Source organism: Corythoichthys intestinalis, unplaced genomic scaffold (assembly GCF_030265065.1).
Source record: "Corythoichthys intestinalis isolate RoL2023-P3 unplaced genomic scaffold, ASM3026506v1 HiC_scaffold_23, whole genome shotgun sequence".
In the NCBI taxonomy this organism is placed as follows: Eukaryota; Metazoa; Chordata; class Actinopteri; order Syngnathiformes; family Syngnathidae; genus Corythoichthys; species Corythoichthys intestinalis.
In genome coordinates, this window is record NW_026651592.1 from 2,598,804 (window position 1) to 2,615,950 (window position 17,147).

General features: G+C 38.9%; 1 protein-coding gene across 5 annotated transcripts in view; it reads left to right on the top strand.

Moving 5' to 3' along the window:
* The first annotated feature begins 3,867 nt into the window (after nucleotides 1–3,867).
* The window catches only part of LOC130911149 (nectin-1-like), a 586,891-nt gene continuing 573,611 nt past the window's right edge, over nucleotides 3,868–17,147 (top strand). For 4 of the 5 annotated variants that reach the window (XM_057828909.1, XM_057828911.1, XM_057828912.1 and 1 more), the window contains exons 1-2: nucleotides 3,868–4,425; nucleotides 17,067–17,102. In XM_057828909.1, coding sequence (XP_057684892.1) covers nucleotides 4,371–4,425; nucleotides 17,067–17,102 — 91 coding nt within the window. In that variant the 5' untranslated portion in view covers nucleotides 3,868–4,370. The remainder of the gene's footprint in view (nucleotides 4,426–17,066; nucleotides 17,103–17,147) is intronic. The other variant, XM_057828910.1, reaches the window with a different exon arrangement.

A 17,147-nucleotide genomic window follows, 5' to 3' on the forward strand; every position in this document is an offset into this window, starting at 1 on the left:
ACAAAAGTGAGTACACCCCTCGCATTTCTGCAGATATATCTAAAACCCTGGCAACAATAGTGAGTACACCCCGATGAAAAAATATGTTCATTCCAAAATGTCCAAATTGAGTACTGCTTGTCATTTTCCCTCCAAAATGTTCATGTGACTCGTTGCAGGAGTGCGGTCAGCATAGCTGCATAGAATGAAGAGGTGGGGGGTCAGCCTGTTAGTGCTCAGACCACACGCCGCACTCTACATCAAATTGGTGTGCATGGCTTTCACCCCAGGGGGAAGCCTCTTCTGAAGACGGTACACAAGAAAGCCCGCCCGTCTCATCAAACCATAGGACATGGTTCCAGTAATCTCTGTGCTTATTTGACATGTTTTTCATCAAACCATAGGACATGGTTCCAGTAATCCATGTGCTTTGTTGGCATGTTTTCGCAAACTGTGTGCGGGCTTTGCCAACCCTTTAACAACGAACGTGTCGGCAGCGACGCGTTTACGCATATCGTCTTTGAAGCTTTGTGACTCGGTAATTATGTCACCCACGTGCCGCTGGTTGGTCTCATTTGAAAGTGCGGAAGTTGATGTCCACGCCAGTTTTTATTTGAAGTCAATCGACCAAGTAAAACGGGAGATAATATAATTTGAGTTTTATAGTTTTATTGCACTCATAAATAAGGATTAAAACGTTGCGTGGGCCATGTGCTTATCTCTATAGTTCCATCAATTCTTGTCCTTTTTCAAAGCCAAAAGGCAGCACTAAAGTCTTCGTATCCCAGGATCCTGCCGTAGTGAAGTCAAGAAAGACGAACTCAATGTGAATATTTTTTAATAAATTGCCGAGCGAGGCGTCATCTAAGCAAAGGGAGCCATGCAAAGCGAGCAACGGCCGGTTGGATTGAGCGAGCGACTTTGAAACGTGTGGAATGAATCAAAAACTAAATTTAGAGCAAGCTGATGCATTATTTCATCAACTCAAAGAAGACGATCAGCCGTATTTGTCGTTTTTTTCCTTGGATGAGTCGGCGAGTTAGAAGATCATCAGGCTGACAGCAGTGCGCAAACGGCGGAAAAGTAGACTGTGTGATGTTGTGTGTGACGTAGACGTAGCTCCGTGTCCTGTTCGAGAGGAAACTTTGAGTTGCAGTCCTGAAAAAATTAAACTAACTAGTTTATTGTCAATATTTTTGAAAAGAATTTTTTTCATTGTTCTGTTAAAGCAATCCATGGATAGGAAGACTTGTAGTTCTTAAAAGATAAATGTTAGTACAAGTTATAGAAATTTTATATTAAAACCCCTCTTAATGTTTTCGTTTTAATAAAATTTGTAAAACTTTCAATCAAAAAACTAGTAGCTCGCCATCGTTGATGTCAATAATTACACAATGGTGCCGAAACCCATGAAATCAGTCACACCCAAGCGCCAGCAGAGGGCGACATAACACCAAAAAACACAAGTAACAAGTACACATGACACTGTGCTGTCATTTTAATCTGTTTGAGTGGGGCATATGCGTTAAATGCGTCAAATATTTTAACGTGATTAATTTTAAAAAATAATTACCGCCCGTTAAGGCGATAATTTTGACTGCTCATATATATATATATTCATTCATGCATTCATTTTCATATATATATATATATATATATATATATATATATATACATATATATGTATACATACAGTACAGTATGTATATATCATTTTATATTTTTTTTTCTCATTTTGCACTGTATATAACCTGTTTTGACCATAGTATGTGTAAAGGCCAAAAACGCCTATGACCACACCTATTGTTTGTGATGAACTGTCTAACATAAAACTATTCAGTCTTATTTTTTTTCTATTGAATGTTTATCCTAACAAGTTGAATAAATATTATCAAGCTTCAAGACGGTTGGTTGAGCATGTTTGGTTGTCAATGGGACATCAACATTACAAATTTTGAAAAACGATTTTGGTATTTTTTTGTTGTTGTTGTCTTTTTGGGTCCAAAATGTTGATTATAATTGGCCAGTGAGGAAAACAACCGTTTGGACATGAAGGTTATGGTGTCCTGAAAAAAGGGACCCAACCTGGCCATTGCGAACAATTTTTTCTTTGAAATATGAAGGCAACATCAAAGGCATGCAAATTCGGCCAAAATGGGCTTAGGTGTTAAAGGATTAAAACTCTGTGTACCGAACAGCATTCAGGCCCTGAATCTTATACCGGAACTGCTTTCCGGCCCTGAATCTTATCAGGGGTGAAAGTGGGCCAAAACGGTCAGGATCGAAGTTCCGGTATAAGATTCAGGGCCAGAACGCAGTTCCGGTATAAGATTCTGGGCCGGAATGCTGTTCCGGTATAAGATTCAGGGCCAGATTGTTGTTCCGGTACACGGTGCTTTGATTCTGAAAATATGACAGCAACTGTCAAAACACTATGTAAAAAAAAAAAAAAATGCTAAGCTGCCACACATGCATTTGAGCTCCAAGAAGAAAACAATCTACCAACATCGAGTTTTACATAATACACAAGTGTTAACAACAAGCATAATAAAGTGCTTGTGTAGCGTAATCCGGTTCCACCAATATTTATTATTTCTTCTATTCCACGGATGGCATAGAGGTTTCCCCAGCTGCTGCAGTTATCTGAGTCTGACGATGATGCGTCACGTCAATGTGCGAATGCACGCAGCAAAGAAAAACGTCTGGACTCATTTTTCCGTTCAATTGGCTGACATACTGACATCTGATCAGCAGAGATAGTTAGCTCTGATTGGTTCAAATGTGCATGTTTTCTGGAACAGCAAAAAACAAAAGGATATTGAGTTAATGCGACAAAAAAGGCCAATGCAACATAAAATGGATCAAATCTTTAAGAGCAACGACAGAGTTGAGGAGGCTTATTTATCATATTTAGTTTTATTTGCTCTGATGGGGAGGTTCAGAACATTTTAGAGGTCAATGTGCACTTTGGAAAGTCAATGTTTGCGTGATCTTCAAAATATATTCCATTTCACTCTGCATGATATAAGTCATGTGTACTTATTTTTCCTGAATGTATGTTACTTCTATCTTTTTTATTATTGCAAAAAAAGTAAATGTGTTCATTTCCTTTAATTTTAATATACATCCTATGTTCTTAAGTAGTTAAAATTGAGATTTGGCATTTAGTATGTGAGGAAATGAGGGAAAATAAAAATTAGGAGATGGAGGTTAGGGTTATTGCTGTTTTTGTTAAGTTTTATTTTGCAAAGCATTGAAAAAATACCTTTTGAATAAAAATCAGTTTTTGTACGTGTTATAGAAATAACTGTGCTGAAACAGTTTTCTTTGCATTTCAGTAGTTTAAGCGATTCGACCCCCTCAAAAAAAAAAAAAAAAAAAAAAAAAAAAAAAGAAAGAAAAATAAATAAATAAACAAAATTTCTTGCTCCGTGGCGACCTTTACGTCGGGGAGTTCCGGCAAGAAATTCTAGCCACTTTCACACTTGAATCTTATACCGGAACTGTGTTCCTGACCGTTCTGGTCCACCTTCACCCCTTGGTAAATGTTGCTGTAATTCAATTGAAACACAACTTTTTTTTTATTTAATTAAAACAAAACAAACCCATTTATTTTCATCCTCGTTTATAAATTAAGCAACAACAAAACAAAACAAAAATTAAATGAAAAATTAAGCTTTTCCCAAACATGATTCCATTCGCCACCTGACTAAACTCCCCCGAAAAAGCTATGACTGCGCATGCGCGAGCGTGTTGGTTGGCCCGTCAATCCAGCCTTCCCGACTCCTCCCCCTCCGAGACGTCGGCCGATCCCGAGCTTCCCCCTCGGATCCCGGAGGAGGAGGAGGAGGGACTCTCGTTGCTCACTCCGCTTACTCCCTCCCTCACCCGGCCGCCTGCCTGCCAGTCTCGGTCGGGAAGCAGCGAGTGCACACGACCGCATCTGCGTGGAGCTCCGCGACGTCCAGCGTGAACCGACAACCTTCACTCCAGTAGAACATTCGTTCCTATTTCTTTCCCTCCTCCTACCGCGAGGAACTTCAGGCGCTCAGTCCAAGGGGAGGGGGACGCCGAAGTGTTTGGAAACTTAACCCCTTAGCCTGGCCGGCCATCGATCCATAGACTTGGATGGAGCTGCAGCAGATCGCTTGACGCTCAACTCGCAAGAGAAGACTCGTTCCGTCAAATTAATGCTCGGCCACCGCCTCGATCTCTAGTTTTCTCGTTGGCTTTGGAGGTAGCAGTCCAATTCAGACCAGGGGACCCTCACTCTGCTTGCGTGTGTGGTTATTTCTGCCCCCCTCCTTCTCAAGTGGGATTTGCGCAAGTTGCATGCCCGCTCTTTGTGCGCGGTTCTAACAGAGAAGACCCCTCGGGAGAACTGAGGTGCCATGGCGCAGCTGTGTGCGGGAATTTGCGTGCTCCTCCTGGCGCTGCACGTCCAAGGTAAGATAAGATCCTAAAATACAAAAGACTTTACACTCTCATAAATGTTCGTCTTTATAATTTTTAATCTTTGTTTGCATTCTTTATAAATTCCAACACACATCTATTCACGTGACATTTGCAATTCTGAGTGTGTTTGCTGCAGAATACTTATTTAGCTGTAATACAAAATAAAGGTGCAGGAACACAGGTGGTCAGCAGATGGCGTTGTGAGCGAAGAAGAAGTTTTGGCTAATAATTTAAGGTTAGCGGGGGGTTGGAATACAAGCATCCTCTGCTCTCCAGTTGTAATGGGATGAATATATTTAATGCAATGACCACCCTCTCTTCATCCTCTCTTGTCCAAATCCTTTATTCCGCTTTGTGGATTCAACCCCGTTGGAGTCTTATATTTCATGCCTGATTTTATGTGTGTGCATGTTGAAGCCTGGTAAATTAACTCACTGGCTGCCATTGACTGTGATAGACGTCCGATCCATTTGAACTGGGAGGGATGGCAGCGAATGAACGATCATATTCGCGTCAAACCTCCAAAATGGATCGGACGTCTAGTAGGGATGAACTCATTGAAATTAATCCTCCATCATCGTCAATTGCACTGAAAGAGTTAAACTCAAAAACGCTGAGGTCAGGCAAATGTTCCCAAATAATCTGGTGGGAAAATGTGCCCGAAAAAGTATATGTCATTCGTCCATTGCTGATTTTCCATCCAAGGTGAAAGACCAGGAAGATGTCGACCTTGCCGGCTGGTGTGTTCGAGCAGAGATGGAATACTTTGATCACAAAGAGCTCTGTGTGATTTACAGAGAGATGATCCCTTTGCTTGTGGAGAAGATCAGGATTAGCGCAGTTCCCTTGTCTGTGTGTGCGCGCACGTATCAGAGGAGGGGGGTAAAAAGCGTTTGAAGCTGTTCAACCAAGGGTGTGTGTGGAAAATGTCTCCCAAATTGTACTTGCGGCATCTCGGGAAAAGCGAAAGAAAAAAATCGACAGCCGAACGAGATGCAGGACATCGGAAGAGTAGTTGTTGAACACCCGTCTCATTATGATCGTAGGTGTACAGCCATCCTATCACGGATGATCACATTAACGCCGAACAATTTCGTCTTCAATGAACCTAGGGATGTTTTTGGAATGTGGGAGGAAAGCAGATTTGAACCCACGACCTCTGAACTCCGCTGGTCGTAAATATTCGTCATTGGAATGGATTCCTGACTCTCATTAGGGATCCTGATGAATTAATTGTAATTTATCGCTTAGGTGATGAAGGTAATGTAGTCAAATTTCTCATCGCGGGCAACTGACGGGAGAAGCGCGAGGAAAGTAAGACCAAGCGAAATGATATGAACGCTTTATGGCGGAAAACACAGACAAGACTGAAAAAGTAGTTTCTGCTCTTGCACTCCTCTTTAAAAGAAACTGCTGTATTTTGAGCCAAAACAACTTTTGTGTTTGATAGAACAATATGTCTATATGCTGCCATAGCAGATTCATGGCGAATTAAGCCCCCAAACTATTTTTAATATGTCCGTTTTACCATGAAAAGCCCGTCAACAGACGTCGCGCAACCGCTCGTTTCAACCCAGCCATAAAACGAAGGTAATTAATTATATGTATTATTCAAAATGTCTGTCGTTTTTAGCTTAGAATTATTAATTGATCTCTCATATATATATTTTTTTTTTGTTTAAAAAAAAACTACTTAAAAAATTTATTCACACACGTATTTTAAACTTTTAAACAAATTATGTCACCATGAAAAAAAGGTGTCTGTAAAAAAGTCACAGATATCTACCTCATAACTATCGCTTAATTGTATATATATATATATATATATATATATATTTTTTTTTTTTTTTTTTTTTGTTACTGTCGCAATTTCTCCGATATGTTAGATGATAAATAATCGATCCAAACAAAGAAAAATAGAAAAAACAATTTTAAAAGTTGGCTAAATTGGGGGTCTTCAAGTCACCTGAGTGTTTTCGGCCATGCGCATTTTTTATTAATTAATTGTTGCTTTCTTGATTGCCGGTCAAAGTGTTGTAGTCAACTGAAGTTAAAATTCAGTCCAGAACAAACTAAATTGGAGCAGTTACACCAAAACCATATGCTTCTTGCACAGCGTTAAAATGAAATAGGACAATTTCTAAATTAAATAAGGGTATTTTATGTAATTAAAAAAAAAAATCTAAATTATATTATTTCCGTATATAGACGCACCTGAAAAACGTTTACTTAAAGGTTGCGTCCTAAAGCGCTTTTGAAAGCCGACCCAACATAAGCGTTGAGAAAATGACTAAAAAAAGAGATCATAAATTGGCTGTATTTCGAATGGCTTTCACACTGTGTTTGAATATCAGCTGTTCAATATGATACAATATAGAGCGGCGGTACTAATTTTGGAGAAATGATCAAAATGGATAAATCAAGAATACATGTCTCATGTTGTTTGGCTATTGTATTTTGTGATTTTAATTTCTTCACAATTTAAAGAGGGAAATTTCCTATCCATTTCCAATTTTTTTTCAGTTTTTAAAAGTATGTCAATCTGATAAGAGGGATAGGCAAAAATTTTATTTTTCAATTTTTATGGCAATTGCCAACATCCCGTCCCCATCATTGCCGTTCTCTCACATTGATCGACTAGAAATTTGAGAAAAATAAAGTGTGTTCCAAAATGCTTGACACCATTTCGTTGGCCAATAATTTGGACAATTTTCGTTGGAATGACCGCAAATTTTCACAGCTTGTGTAGAAAACTTTCAAGTTTTTGTGTGTAACGTTTGGCATTTCTATCAGTTCAGGTTAAGAAATGCCGATCACTCAAAAGAAAAGGCATTTTGCGTGTTAGAGTATCCTCGGAGTCAGTCACCGAAGACAATGCAGCGAGCAAAAATGTTGCAAACAAGGCACCAACTAAACAACAAAACAGAGAATTACAGCTGCACTGGAAACTGTTACCGAATACATGACATTCTTCTTTGGCCAACTGTACAGCGAGTTTGGCACGAGCTCGAATACCTACTCGACGTGTGCAGAGTCACAGGCAGCGCTCGTATTGAACATTGATGAAAATCTGTCATAGAACCAACAAATATTTGTACTTTTCTATGTAAATTTAACCAATAAAACGTATAGCCTTCAACATAAAGTGTATTCAGTTTCATTAAGATCCATCTAGTAGTTTCCGACATATGGGCATTTAGAATGGGGTCAACCATTTTGGAACACCCTGTATAACTGTATTTAAAAAAAAAAAAAAAAAAAACTAAGGGTGTAATGGTACATGTATTTGCATTGAACCGTTTCGGTACAGGGTGCTCGGTTCGGAACGGAGGCGTACCGAATGGATTTCTGACGTAATGTAACCCTTACTTTTCGAGGCTGTGAGTCGATCGGGTTACAGTTTCTTTGTGTAGATAATATTTACTGCGTCTTCTCGACTATAATGAGGACCAACACGGTAGGACGGTATATAACCCAGAACGTCGACGGCGCACATCGTGGCCGCCGCGAAAACGCAGTGAAACGCGAGCATTAAAGTCAATCAGCCAATGCACACCAGTCGCAGTGCAGCTGCGTGTTAGACGCGTCCCAGAAGCGGCTCAACACGACGCACGCGAAAAGAACGGCAGAGTTTATTATTTGACGCGAGACGCGGCCCTCCTGCGTCAATACTACTAGCTAGGATTGGGCAGACCGGAATACAAAACTCTCCTACCACAACAAAACAAGTAGGAACTAATATTCACATAGGAAAGAAAGTTATACAACATAAAATATACAATATAAATGAATTCTGCATCACATTTGTAAAATATAAACACACAATAAAATAAATAATAGCCCATTTGAATAAGATAAATGGAAATGAGCTAAAACACCTTTAACTAAATAATAAGAATAATACGCACATCCTGCTTACACAATTAAATGTATTAATTTCTGTGTGGCGCTTTAACTTGAGAAAATCCGCCAATAAAGCTTTTGAAAACGTTCATGAGAAAAAAAAATTGATTCATTGAGGAATTTCATTTGTAAAATACATGTTAAAATCTTTGTCATTGGGATTGCTTTTCTCTTTAGCACGGGACTTCTTTTTTCTTCTTTCTCTCAGAAAGAAAGCTGACCAATATGCGGGGTCTGAAAGGCAAATTGTTGTTGGATTATTATCTTTAAATACCTGCTACTTTTTGAGCAGAATTCTAGCTTTGTATAAGTTAATGTTCCTATTGTTGAAAGCACAAAAGTGTGTAATAAACAACTAGCACATTTATATTTTGCATTTTGTTTTCTTACTGTACCGAAAATGAACCGAACTGTGACCTCAAAACCGAGGTACGTACCTAACCAAGATTTTTGTGTACCGTTACACCTCTAAAAAAAAAAAAACTATACTAAAAATACATTGATAACTTAATGTTAATTTTTTTTTTTTTTTTTTTTTTTTTTTTTGCATTTTTGGAAATCTCATCCAAATTTCAATAAGGACATCCAAACATGGCATTTTGAAGAGCGAACATGTCTCATCTTTCTCAAATTTTGTACTAAATTTGAAGAAATGTTTTGATAACTTGTGGCTGAAATTTCAACATTGCACTTTCCAAAAGCTTGTCAAAATCAAAAGCCAACCAAATGCCAACATGTCTCATCTTCCTTAGCCATTTTCTCAAATGATGTGATCTTAAATTTTGAAAAGAACATTTTGTTGTTGTTGCAGTTCTCGAAACATCATCAAATCCTGGGAAAAACAGCTCAAAATCAAATTTTTAAGCTTCCAACCCAAGTGTCATCTTTCAATTTGAATGTTGCATTAATATTATGGAACGATTATTGCATTCCAAACAGCACTGTGGTAAAAACACGGGTCCCAAAACAGATTTTTACAAAGAACAGTAAAAAGGAATGAGTGTGGGTTAATAAAAAAGAAGCTGCACCCTAAATTCTCCTGTTAGACACGCAGCAACAAGAATTTGCTCCTCTGGCCCCCTGGGGGTTAAAGGGCGTCACCATAAATGCCTGCCAGCTTTTTAAGTCCTAATTGATATACAACCTGTTCCAAACTCCGGCCTCATTGTGGAAGCACAAACAAGTGGGAGTGTCCCGAGCTAAACGCATGTAGCAGGACGCCCCGCGGCCCGAACAGCCCTCGCGCCAGATTTGAAACGGCGAGCCATCGCCAAAGAGATGATCGGTGCGAGCGGGTAACACGAGCTCCTGCTGTTCTTGGCCAGCCACCGTTCCAGATTTTGGATTTAATTTGAATCCTCCACCAGGTGGTGGTCAGTGGAGTTAGGGCACTGATGTCTCTTTTATTTAGTGGCAACCTGTGAGTTATTAACCAAGACTCGGGGCGAGTGTAAAATGCACCCTGGCCGTCCTTGGCGTGAATCCTCGCTCGGTTGCCGGTATACTGTCATGTCAAGAACTCTGTTGTTTGGGTGGTCGAGTTCAATAGGGTCTGAGGCCGTTGGAGGCACCATTTGATTGCATGTGTCTTGAATTAGCGCGTGCTGACGTTGCACATTTTTACCTCAGCCAAAACCTTGTTTATTTGTTAGTGATCCAAAATATGGCAGAAAACACTCAGAGACCCCCAATTTGACCAAATTTCAAAATTGTCCTATATGCATGTGTGATACATCATTGGAAAGCTTAAAATCCCCTATTTTCTGGGGGAAGAAAAAAAATTTGAAAAGGCGGGCATTAAAAAAAAAAATTAAACAGCAAAACCCTAACTGGAGGTGAGAGCATGCAAGAGCAGAATTACAGACGCCATGACTTTAACGAGATATTATCGCATACTTACCTTGTTTCAATCCAAAATCTCCCATGTTGCATGTATCATCGAGTGTCAAGACACAGATGTGAATGGCCACAGCCGGATTTTTGCGGGACCTTATGGGTGAAACATGGTAATATAACAAGGGTCGTGATGCAGAAATCGCAGACAACAAGGAGTGGTCGAGATGTTCTTTTCAATATACCGTATCACCCCAGTCACCAGCGTCACACAATCACGTGATCACTGTATTGTGCTGCTATATTGTCCGTCATTGTGTGTCCGTATTGTCAATGATCGTAGTTTCTAAAGGTGGATTCACTTGCAAATTATGGAAGCCCCGGTGCTTTCAGACGCTGTAAACTCATTGGATGAGTTGCATAAAAGCCGTTATTTGCAAAAGCTTCGGTCGATCCAGTCGCCAGATCCATATTTGATGCCCAAACCGATGTTTCCTCCCGTTCGGTCCCGTCCCGTGCGTCAGAGCTCGTCCTGAGACCACAAAATTTCTAATGATACTCCAGTTTATGTCACGATGAGGAGTCGGGTACCCAAAATCGGCACTGGCCCAAATATAAGCAGACATTTGGTCAGCTCAGCATCACCGTTGTCACGATTGTGAAATAAAACTTGATCGACAACGGGCCGGTGTGTGCCGAAAAATAGCTGCCCTGCGTGAAATGTCCCCCCTGACGGGAGCGCTTATTTATAACGCTTTATTGACGTGAAAACATCAAATGTTTTCATGGACGCATTACAGTAATGGATTTACGACTGTAAGATCAGTTTTAAATAATTAAATTACACAAAATATTTGTACTGTATTTTAGTCGTGGACTGGGCCACATAACCATCTTTGAACAGAAATGTGTTAGTCTACAGGTTTTCACGACCATATCCCAATGACAATCACACAGGTATGACATTTATGAGTTCAAGCAGAATAAAATAATACATGTTCACATTACAAGAAAGTCGTTTCCATGTGGGAGCTCCCGTCAGGGGGGACATTTCACACAGGGTGGCTATTTTTCGGCACAACACCTGTTGTTGCGCTCACCTTCTTGCTGCGCGACCGTGGCGATGAGCTTCGTAGTCTCCGTCTGATGATGTCTGCGATCGTGTTGGCATCATATTGATGTTTTCGCCGCTGTCTGACGGCGGTCGACACAAACGCATCATGGACCGAGATAAACAAACCGTGCTGCTTTCGAGATTTGCCCTTTTAACAATGGGCACACAGCAACTCCTAAAATGACGGTTTATCTTCTCTGTTACTGCAACCAACCGCCACAAAAGCCTTCACCATTTTGATTAATCAATGTCAACGATTGTCAGGAAGATTTTTGGGTTCGTTTACTAGGCGGTGATTCCTTAGACAATTAGAAAAACACGCAGTAATAGCAGGAATGTACGTAGTGGTAATATGTAAACACAATGAGCTGACGGACAATATGGCGGCACCAGTCAGGGGGGCGGAGTTGTGACGTCATGTGATTGGGGTCTATTGGCCCAAATATAAGAAGACTCTGATTATAAGACGACCCCCTCTTTTTCAAGACTCAAGTTTGAAAAAAAGACTTATTGAACACCAAATTAATTTTTATAAAGAAAATAATTACAGTACATCCGAAACAAATGATTATAATAATATATTTGACAGAAAAAGCATGTTATTTTGCCTCATTCAAATCTTAATATCTGAACATTTAAATATGTAAAGTGCAATCACATTTGTAAATGAATGGCTTCTGGTTTTTGAAATGTAAATAAACCAATCTATTGTGATAAAACAACAAAATTGCAATAACCGCATTAACCATCAAAGTGAAGTCTAACTGTAACTGTAGTCTTGAAACAAATCTGAATAAGGAAAAACATTGCAATGAAATAATACAAACTGGTTAAACTTGAGAGTAGCTGAGATCTGTCATGACAGAACATCGCTTCAATGATATCTGGAGCCATCTAGCGGCGTGAATGGGTATAATGTCTAGACCGCAAATATAAGATGACCCCTTCTTTTTCAGTATTATTTCAATGCAAAAAACACTGTCTTATATTCGGGCCAATACGGTATTTACCCTTTAAACGTTTTTTTTCAGCAATTTTCTTTGTTTGGATTGATTATTTATCATCTAACATATTGGGGAAAATGCAACAGTAACAAAAATTGGGACGTAATTTGTTTAAAAGTTTAAAATATGTGTGTTAATAATTTTTAATTAAAAAAAAAACAAAAATATGCGAGTGAATAATATTTTAAAGTTGTTTTTTTTTTTAACTAAATATTAGACATCAATTAATATTCTAAGCTAAAAATGACAGACATTTTGAATAATAAATATTATTAATTACCTTCTTTTTATAGCTGGGTTGAAACAAGAGCGGTTGTGCAGGGTCTGTAAACCGGAGTCTCCAGGGTAAAACGGACAAATTAATTGTACTCACTCTGTGATACACTGTATCATCAAAAATATCGGGGGAAAATTCGACTGTAACAAAAAAAAATTAAGCGATAGTTATGAGGTAGATATCCGTGAACTATTTTCAGACACTATTTTTTTTTAATTGTGACGTAATTTGTTTCAAAGTTAAAAATATGCGAGTGAAGAATTTTTTCAAACCTTTTTTTTTTTTTTTAAACTAAATATTAGACATCCATTAATGATTCTAAGCTAAAATGATAGACATTTCGAATGATAAATATTATTACTTACCTTTTTTTATGACTAGGTTGAAACAAGAGCGGTTGTGCAGTGTCTGTAAACGGGGGTCTCCAGGGTAAAACGGACAAATTAAAATTAGTTCGGGGGTATAATGCGCCATGAATCTGTTATTGCAGCATACTGACATGTTGTTCTATCAAACACACCAGTTCTTTTGGCTTAAAATAAAGCAGTTTATTTTAAAGAGGGGTGCAAGAGCAGAAACTGCTTTTTCAGCCTTGTCTATGTTTTCTGCCATATATAAATTGAAAAGATTGATTGTGAAAAAATATAACATTGAAAAAAGTATTTAAAAAATATATATTTACAGGACAAGAAATGATGTAAATATGTACATGAGCAAATGGTCCATGCAGCGTTTTAATGTTTATTTATGAGGGCAATGAAACAATAAAACTCAAATGACATCATCTCCTGTTTTACTTGGTTGATTGATTTCAAGTAAAAGTGAGCGGGGACCTCAACGTCCGCACTAACACAAGACCAACCAGTGGCATGTGGGTGATGTAATTACAGCGTGACGAGGCTATAAAGATGACATGCATGCAGAACGCGTAGGCGTGTCCCGCGACTTTTCAGGGTTAATGCTAAATTACTGCATGCTCGAATGTAAAGTAACGGACGCACATTCGCTCTCACCCTTCCAGTTGAAATAGATTGGACGTCTAATAGCAGTACCCTAATTGGTTGGATTGTGCATCTTGGACAGAGGAAGAAAATATGTGTACTAGTGATATACTCAATTTAAATTCACAGCAAAAGAGATGATTAGACACCACACGATTGGATGTCTATTCTCATCATGGGAAAGGCGACAAGCCCTCCTTTTTTTAACGGTGACGTGCGTACCTGGTGGTCATCTTGGGTCAAGGGCGTAGGTTTGCATAGGGAGGGTGGGGACATAACACTACTAACTTTTCAGGAGGCTGAAATTATCCCCACCAACTTTTAAGCAACCTTATTTGCATTATGACTTCAGTTATATACTGTAGGTCATTTACATTGTCTTCCTATATGTTGTCAGGTTTGAATTGATCCTACCATTATTAAGTGAATTATAGCACTTTTATTATGTTCAGACTTACATTGACCCCTTTTCACTCGCTGAATGTGCCAGTCAATTTTTTCTCTCTCACGCACGTTTGATTGGCTCGTGACTTGATTCCCCCCCCCCAGCCCCCACACACACACGTATTCACAGCCCGACAGAAATACAACATCCCCCGCACCCTTCGAAGATGAGGGATATTAGAGTGAAGAATGTAGAAGTAATGTAAAAAGATGTCAATATTGTGGATGTGGGGAACACACCACTAATTTTGCATCAGCTATAGTGCTTCAAGTCAATTTTACTCACTTAGATTTCTTGACATAAGAAAAACAGCTAGCAGGAAATAAGATTAACAGACTTATTTTAAGCAAAAGGGTTGTATATTTAATCTTAAAAGAAAAACTTGTTTGTCAGAAATGTTCTTAATGCAAGAATATTGTTCAAAACATTATTTGAAAGCATTTTTTTCTTGATTTAGGTGAAAAATGACCAACGTTTAGATGTATGGGCTTAATAAAAACAAATAATGTAGTAATATTTACTTCAAGTAAGTGGAAGAATCTGACACATTAATCTGTTAACTAGCCTATAACACTCAAAACTAGATGGAAGAAAATTATTTGACTAGATTTAACAAAAAATATCGGATTAAGACGTTATAAATTTGCAGTGTGAAAGTTAGTATAGGTCAATGCAGATTTTCCCTCACATGCAGGTTTGATTGGCTCATGACTTAATCCCCCCCCCCCCCCCCCCCCACACACACACACGCATTCACAGCCTGACAGAAATACAACATGCCGCCTCCCCTGCCCCCATCGAAGACTAGGGATATTAGAATGTAAAATGTTGAAGTAATGTATAAAGATGTCAATATTGTGGAGGTGGGGAACACACCACTAATTTTGCATCTGCTACATTGCTTCAAGTCAATTTTACTCACTTAAATTTCTTGACATAAGAAAAACAGCTAGCAGGAAATAAGATTAACAGACTTATTTTAAGTAAAAGGTTTGTATATTTAATCTTAAAAGAAAAAACTTGTTTGTCAGAAATGTTCTTAACACTCAAAACAAGATGGGAGAATATTATTTGACTAGATTTAACAAAAAATATCGGATTAAGACGTTATAAATTTGCAGTGAGAAAGTTAGGATAGGTCAAAGATTTATTTTGCATTAATCATTTAGCCTGTCAATTCATTCCGTTCATATTGGTGAGAAGTGTAGTTCTGACCCCGGTTCACAAAATATATTTGGTCTCAATGTCCCGTCCCCAGCAAAAAGTGTACATGCCGGTTATGCTGTTATATCATCCCTACCAATATTGAGACGAAACCTATGCCTTGTCTTGGGTTGTGCAAGCAGCGGTTGGAATGTACTGAAGATCCCGAAAGTACATTATTTCTTAGTACTCTTTGATGCTGATGATGTCGTTTTAGTTCCATATTGGGTCCCTAGTATTGGTATCAGTGCATCACTACACACTACCTTAAGCAGGCAATAATTCGCAAGAAGGTAATTCAGCTTTATTTCTGGCCTTGGGGGAGGTGTGCTGCTGGTAAACTGAATACTTGTTTGAGAAATTTTGCTATCCTGTAGATTTTTTTTGCTATGTCGATGGGTCTCAGCAGAGTTTTTTTTTTGAGTTTTTCCTTGCCGCCATGGAGGGTCAAAGGATGGGGGATATAGCCAGGGCTATACAAATAAAATTGAATTGACTTGAATTGAATTTGTTTTTAGCTAATATTGAATGAAATGAATGAATGAAATGTTTTATTGTCATCATCGTCGGTATCGTTGACAGTTGCAAAATGTAATATGAGTAGCCCGAAGAAAGAAAGAACCGAAGAAAGACAAGGGCAGACGGGAGAAGCATATGCTTATCAAGACCCGTCCTCTTGCAGCCAAGGACGCACAATCAAACATGGTAGAGTTGCATACATCATACGACATGAGCTTTTCTGTTTTTTTCCGCATGAATTTTCTTCCCAAAAAGTTATTGATTTGCCATAGCACTTAGCAATATTGTCGATTAGTGTGAGTTCATTGATTAGGGTGATTGTCAGATTTTCCAGACGTGAAGGTGTTGGCCGGACATGGGCGTTGGTTTGGTGTAGGTCGCATTGTTGAGAAAATTCTGTCCAGTGAACTCAGCGTCCAGTCAAGCAGCTCCATCGTTTACGGTTGTTACAGTTCAGGCATCAGGCACATACACGAGCAGGTAATGATATGTGTTTGCTCCAGGGCATATTTTCAGGGCGTGCAATGTTATGGCTTTTTACGAACAATTTCCTGGCCTATCGACACTCTTCTCACATTCCCATAACTTTGTCTCTGTCCCTGACATTCCATCATTCATTTGTTGTGGTAACATTATGTTATGGCTGTGTGTGTGGCAGTAGTGTTATGTGTTATTATAACTGGTGTTCAAGTAACGACTCAAAATGGTTTCCTTATTGGTCCTTTTGAAGGATCCAAATAATTCTATGCGCGTGAGTGCTGGGTCACAGGGATTCCATAGGCGAGCGCCAACGTTTGTAACCGAAAACGATTTTAAGGTTGTTCTGACTTTCCGATAAGAAAACAATCTGGTTCCTCTCAGGTCGTAATTGGATTCCCTCAGTTGGAATCAAATTTGCAGGTAAGACATGAGACAGTTTTTCCCATTGATTCCCAGATTCCCATTGACAGCGATAGACGTCCAATCCATTTTGACTGGGATTGGATGTCTGTCACCATCAACAATTCATTTCTAGTGAATTTGCTATTTGTGAAGTTGGGACTTGGTGGAGGGAAGCCCATGTTTGTTTAAGTTATCAGGATTAAACATAAACTGCTTATCTCATAACACGTCTGGATTCCGGAATATCAGCCCCGCAAAAACAACGGATAGATGACAAATTTTCCCTTCAATTCTGTATTGAATAAAATGTTTGAATGGTTAGTCTTTGGTGGAGGAACAGTGTAGTACAGTAGAGCATGCAAACAGTTTATTACAACTGTTTGGATTCTGGAATTTAAATAAACAAATGACAAATGGTAAGATGTTGCTAAATTTGTCCTCAATTTCCCAGGAAATGATGCATCCCAAAGTACGGGCCCCGGTAGAGGTAAGCCGGTTTGTTTGTTTTGCGCTCCAAATTAACCAATAACCA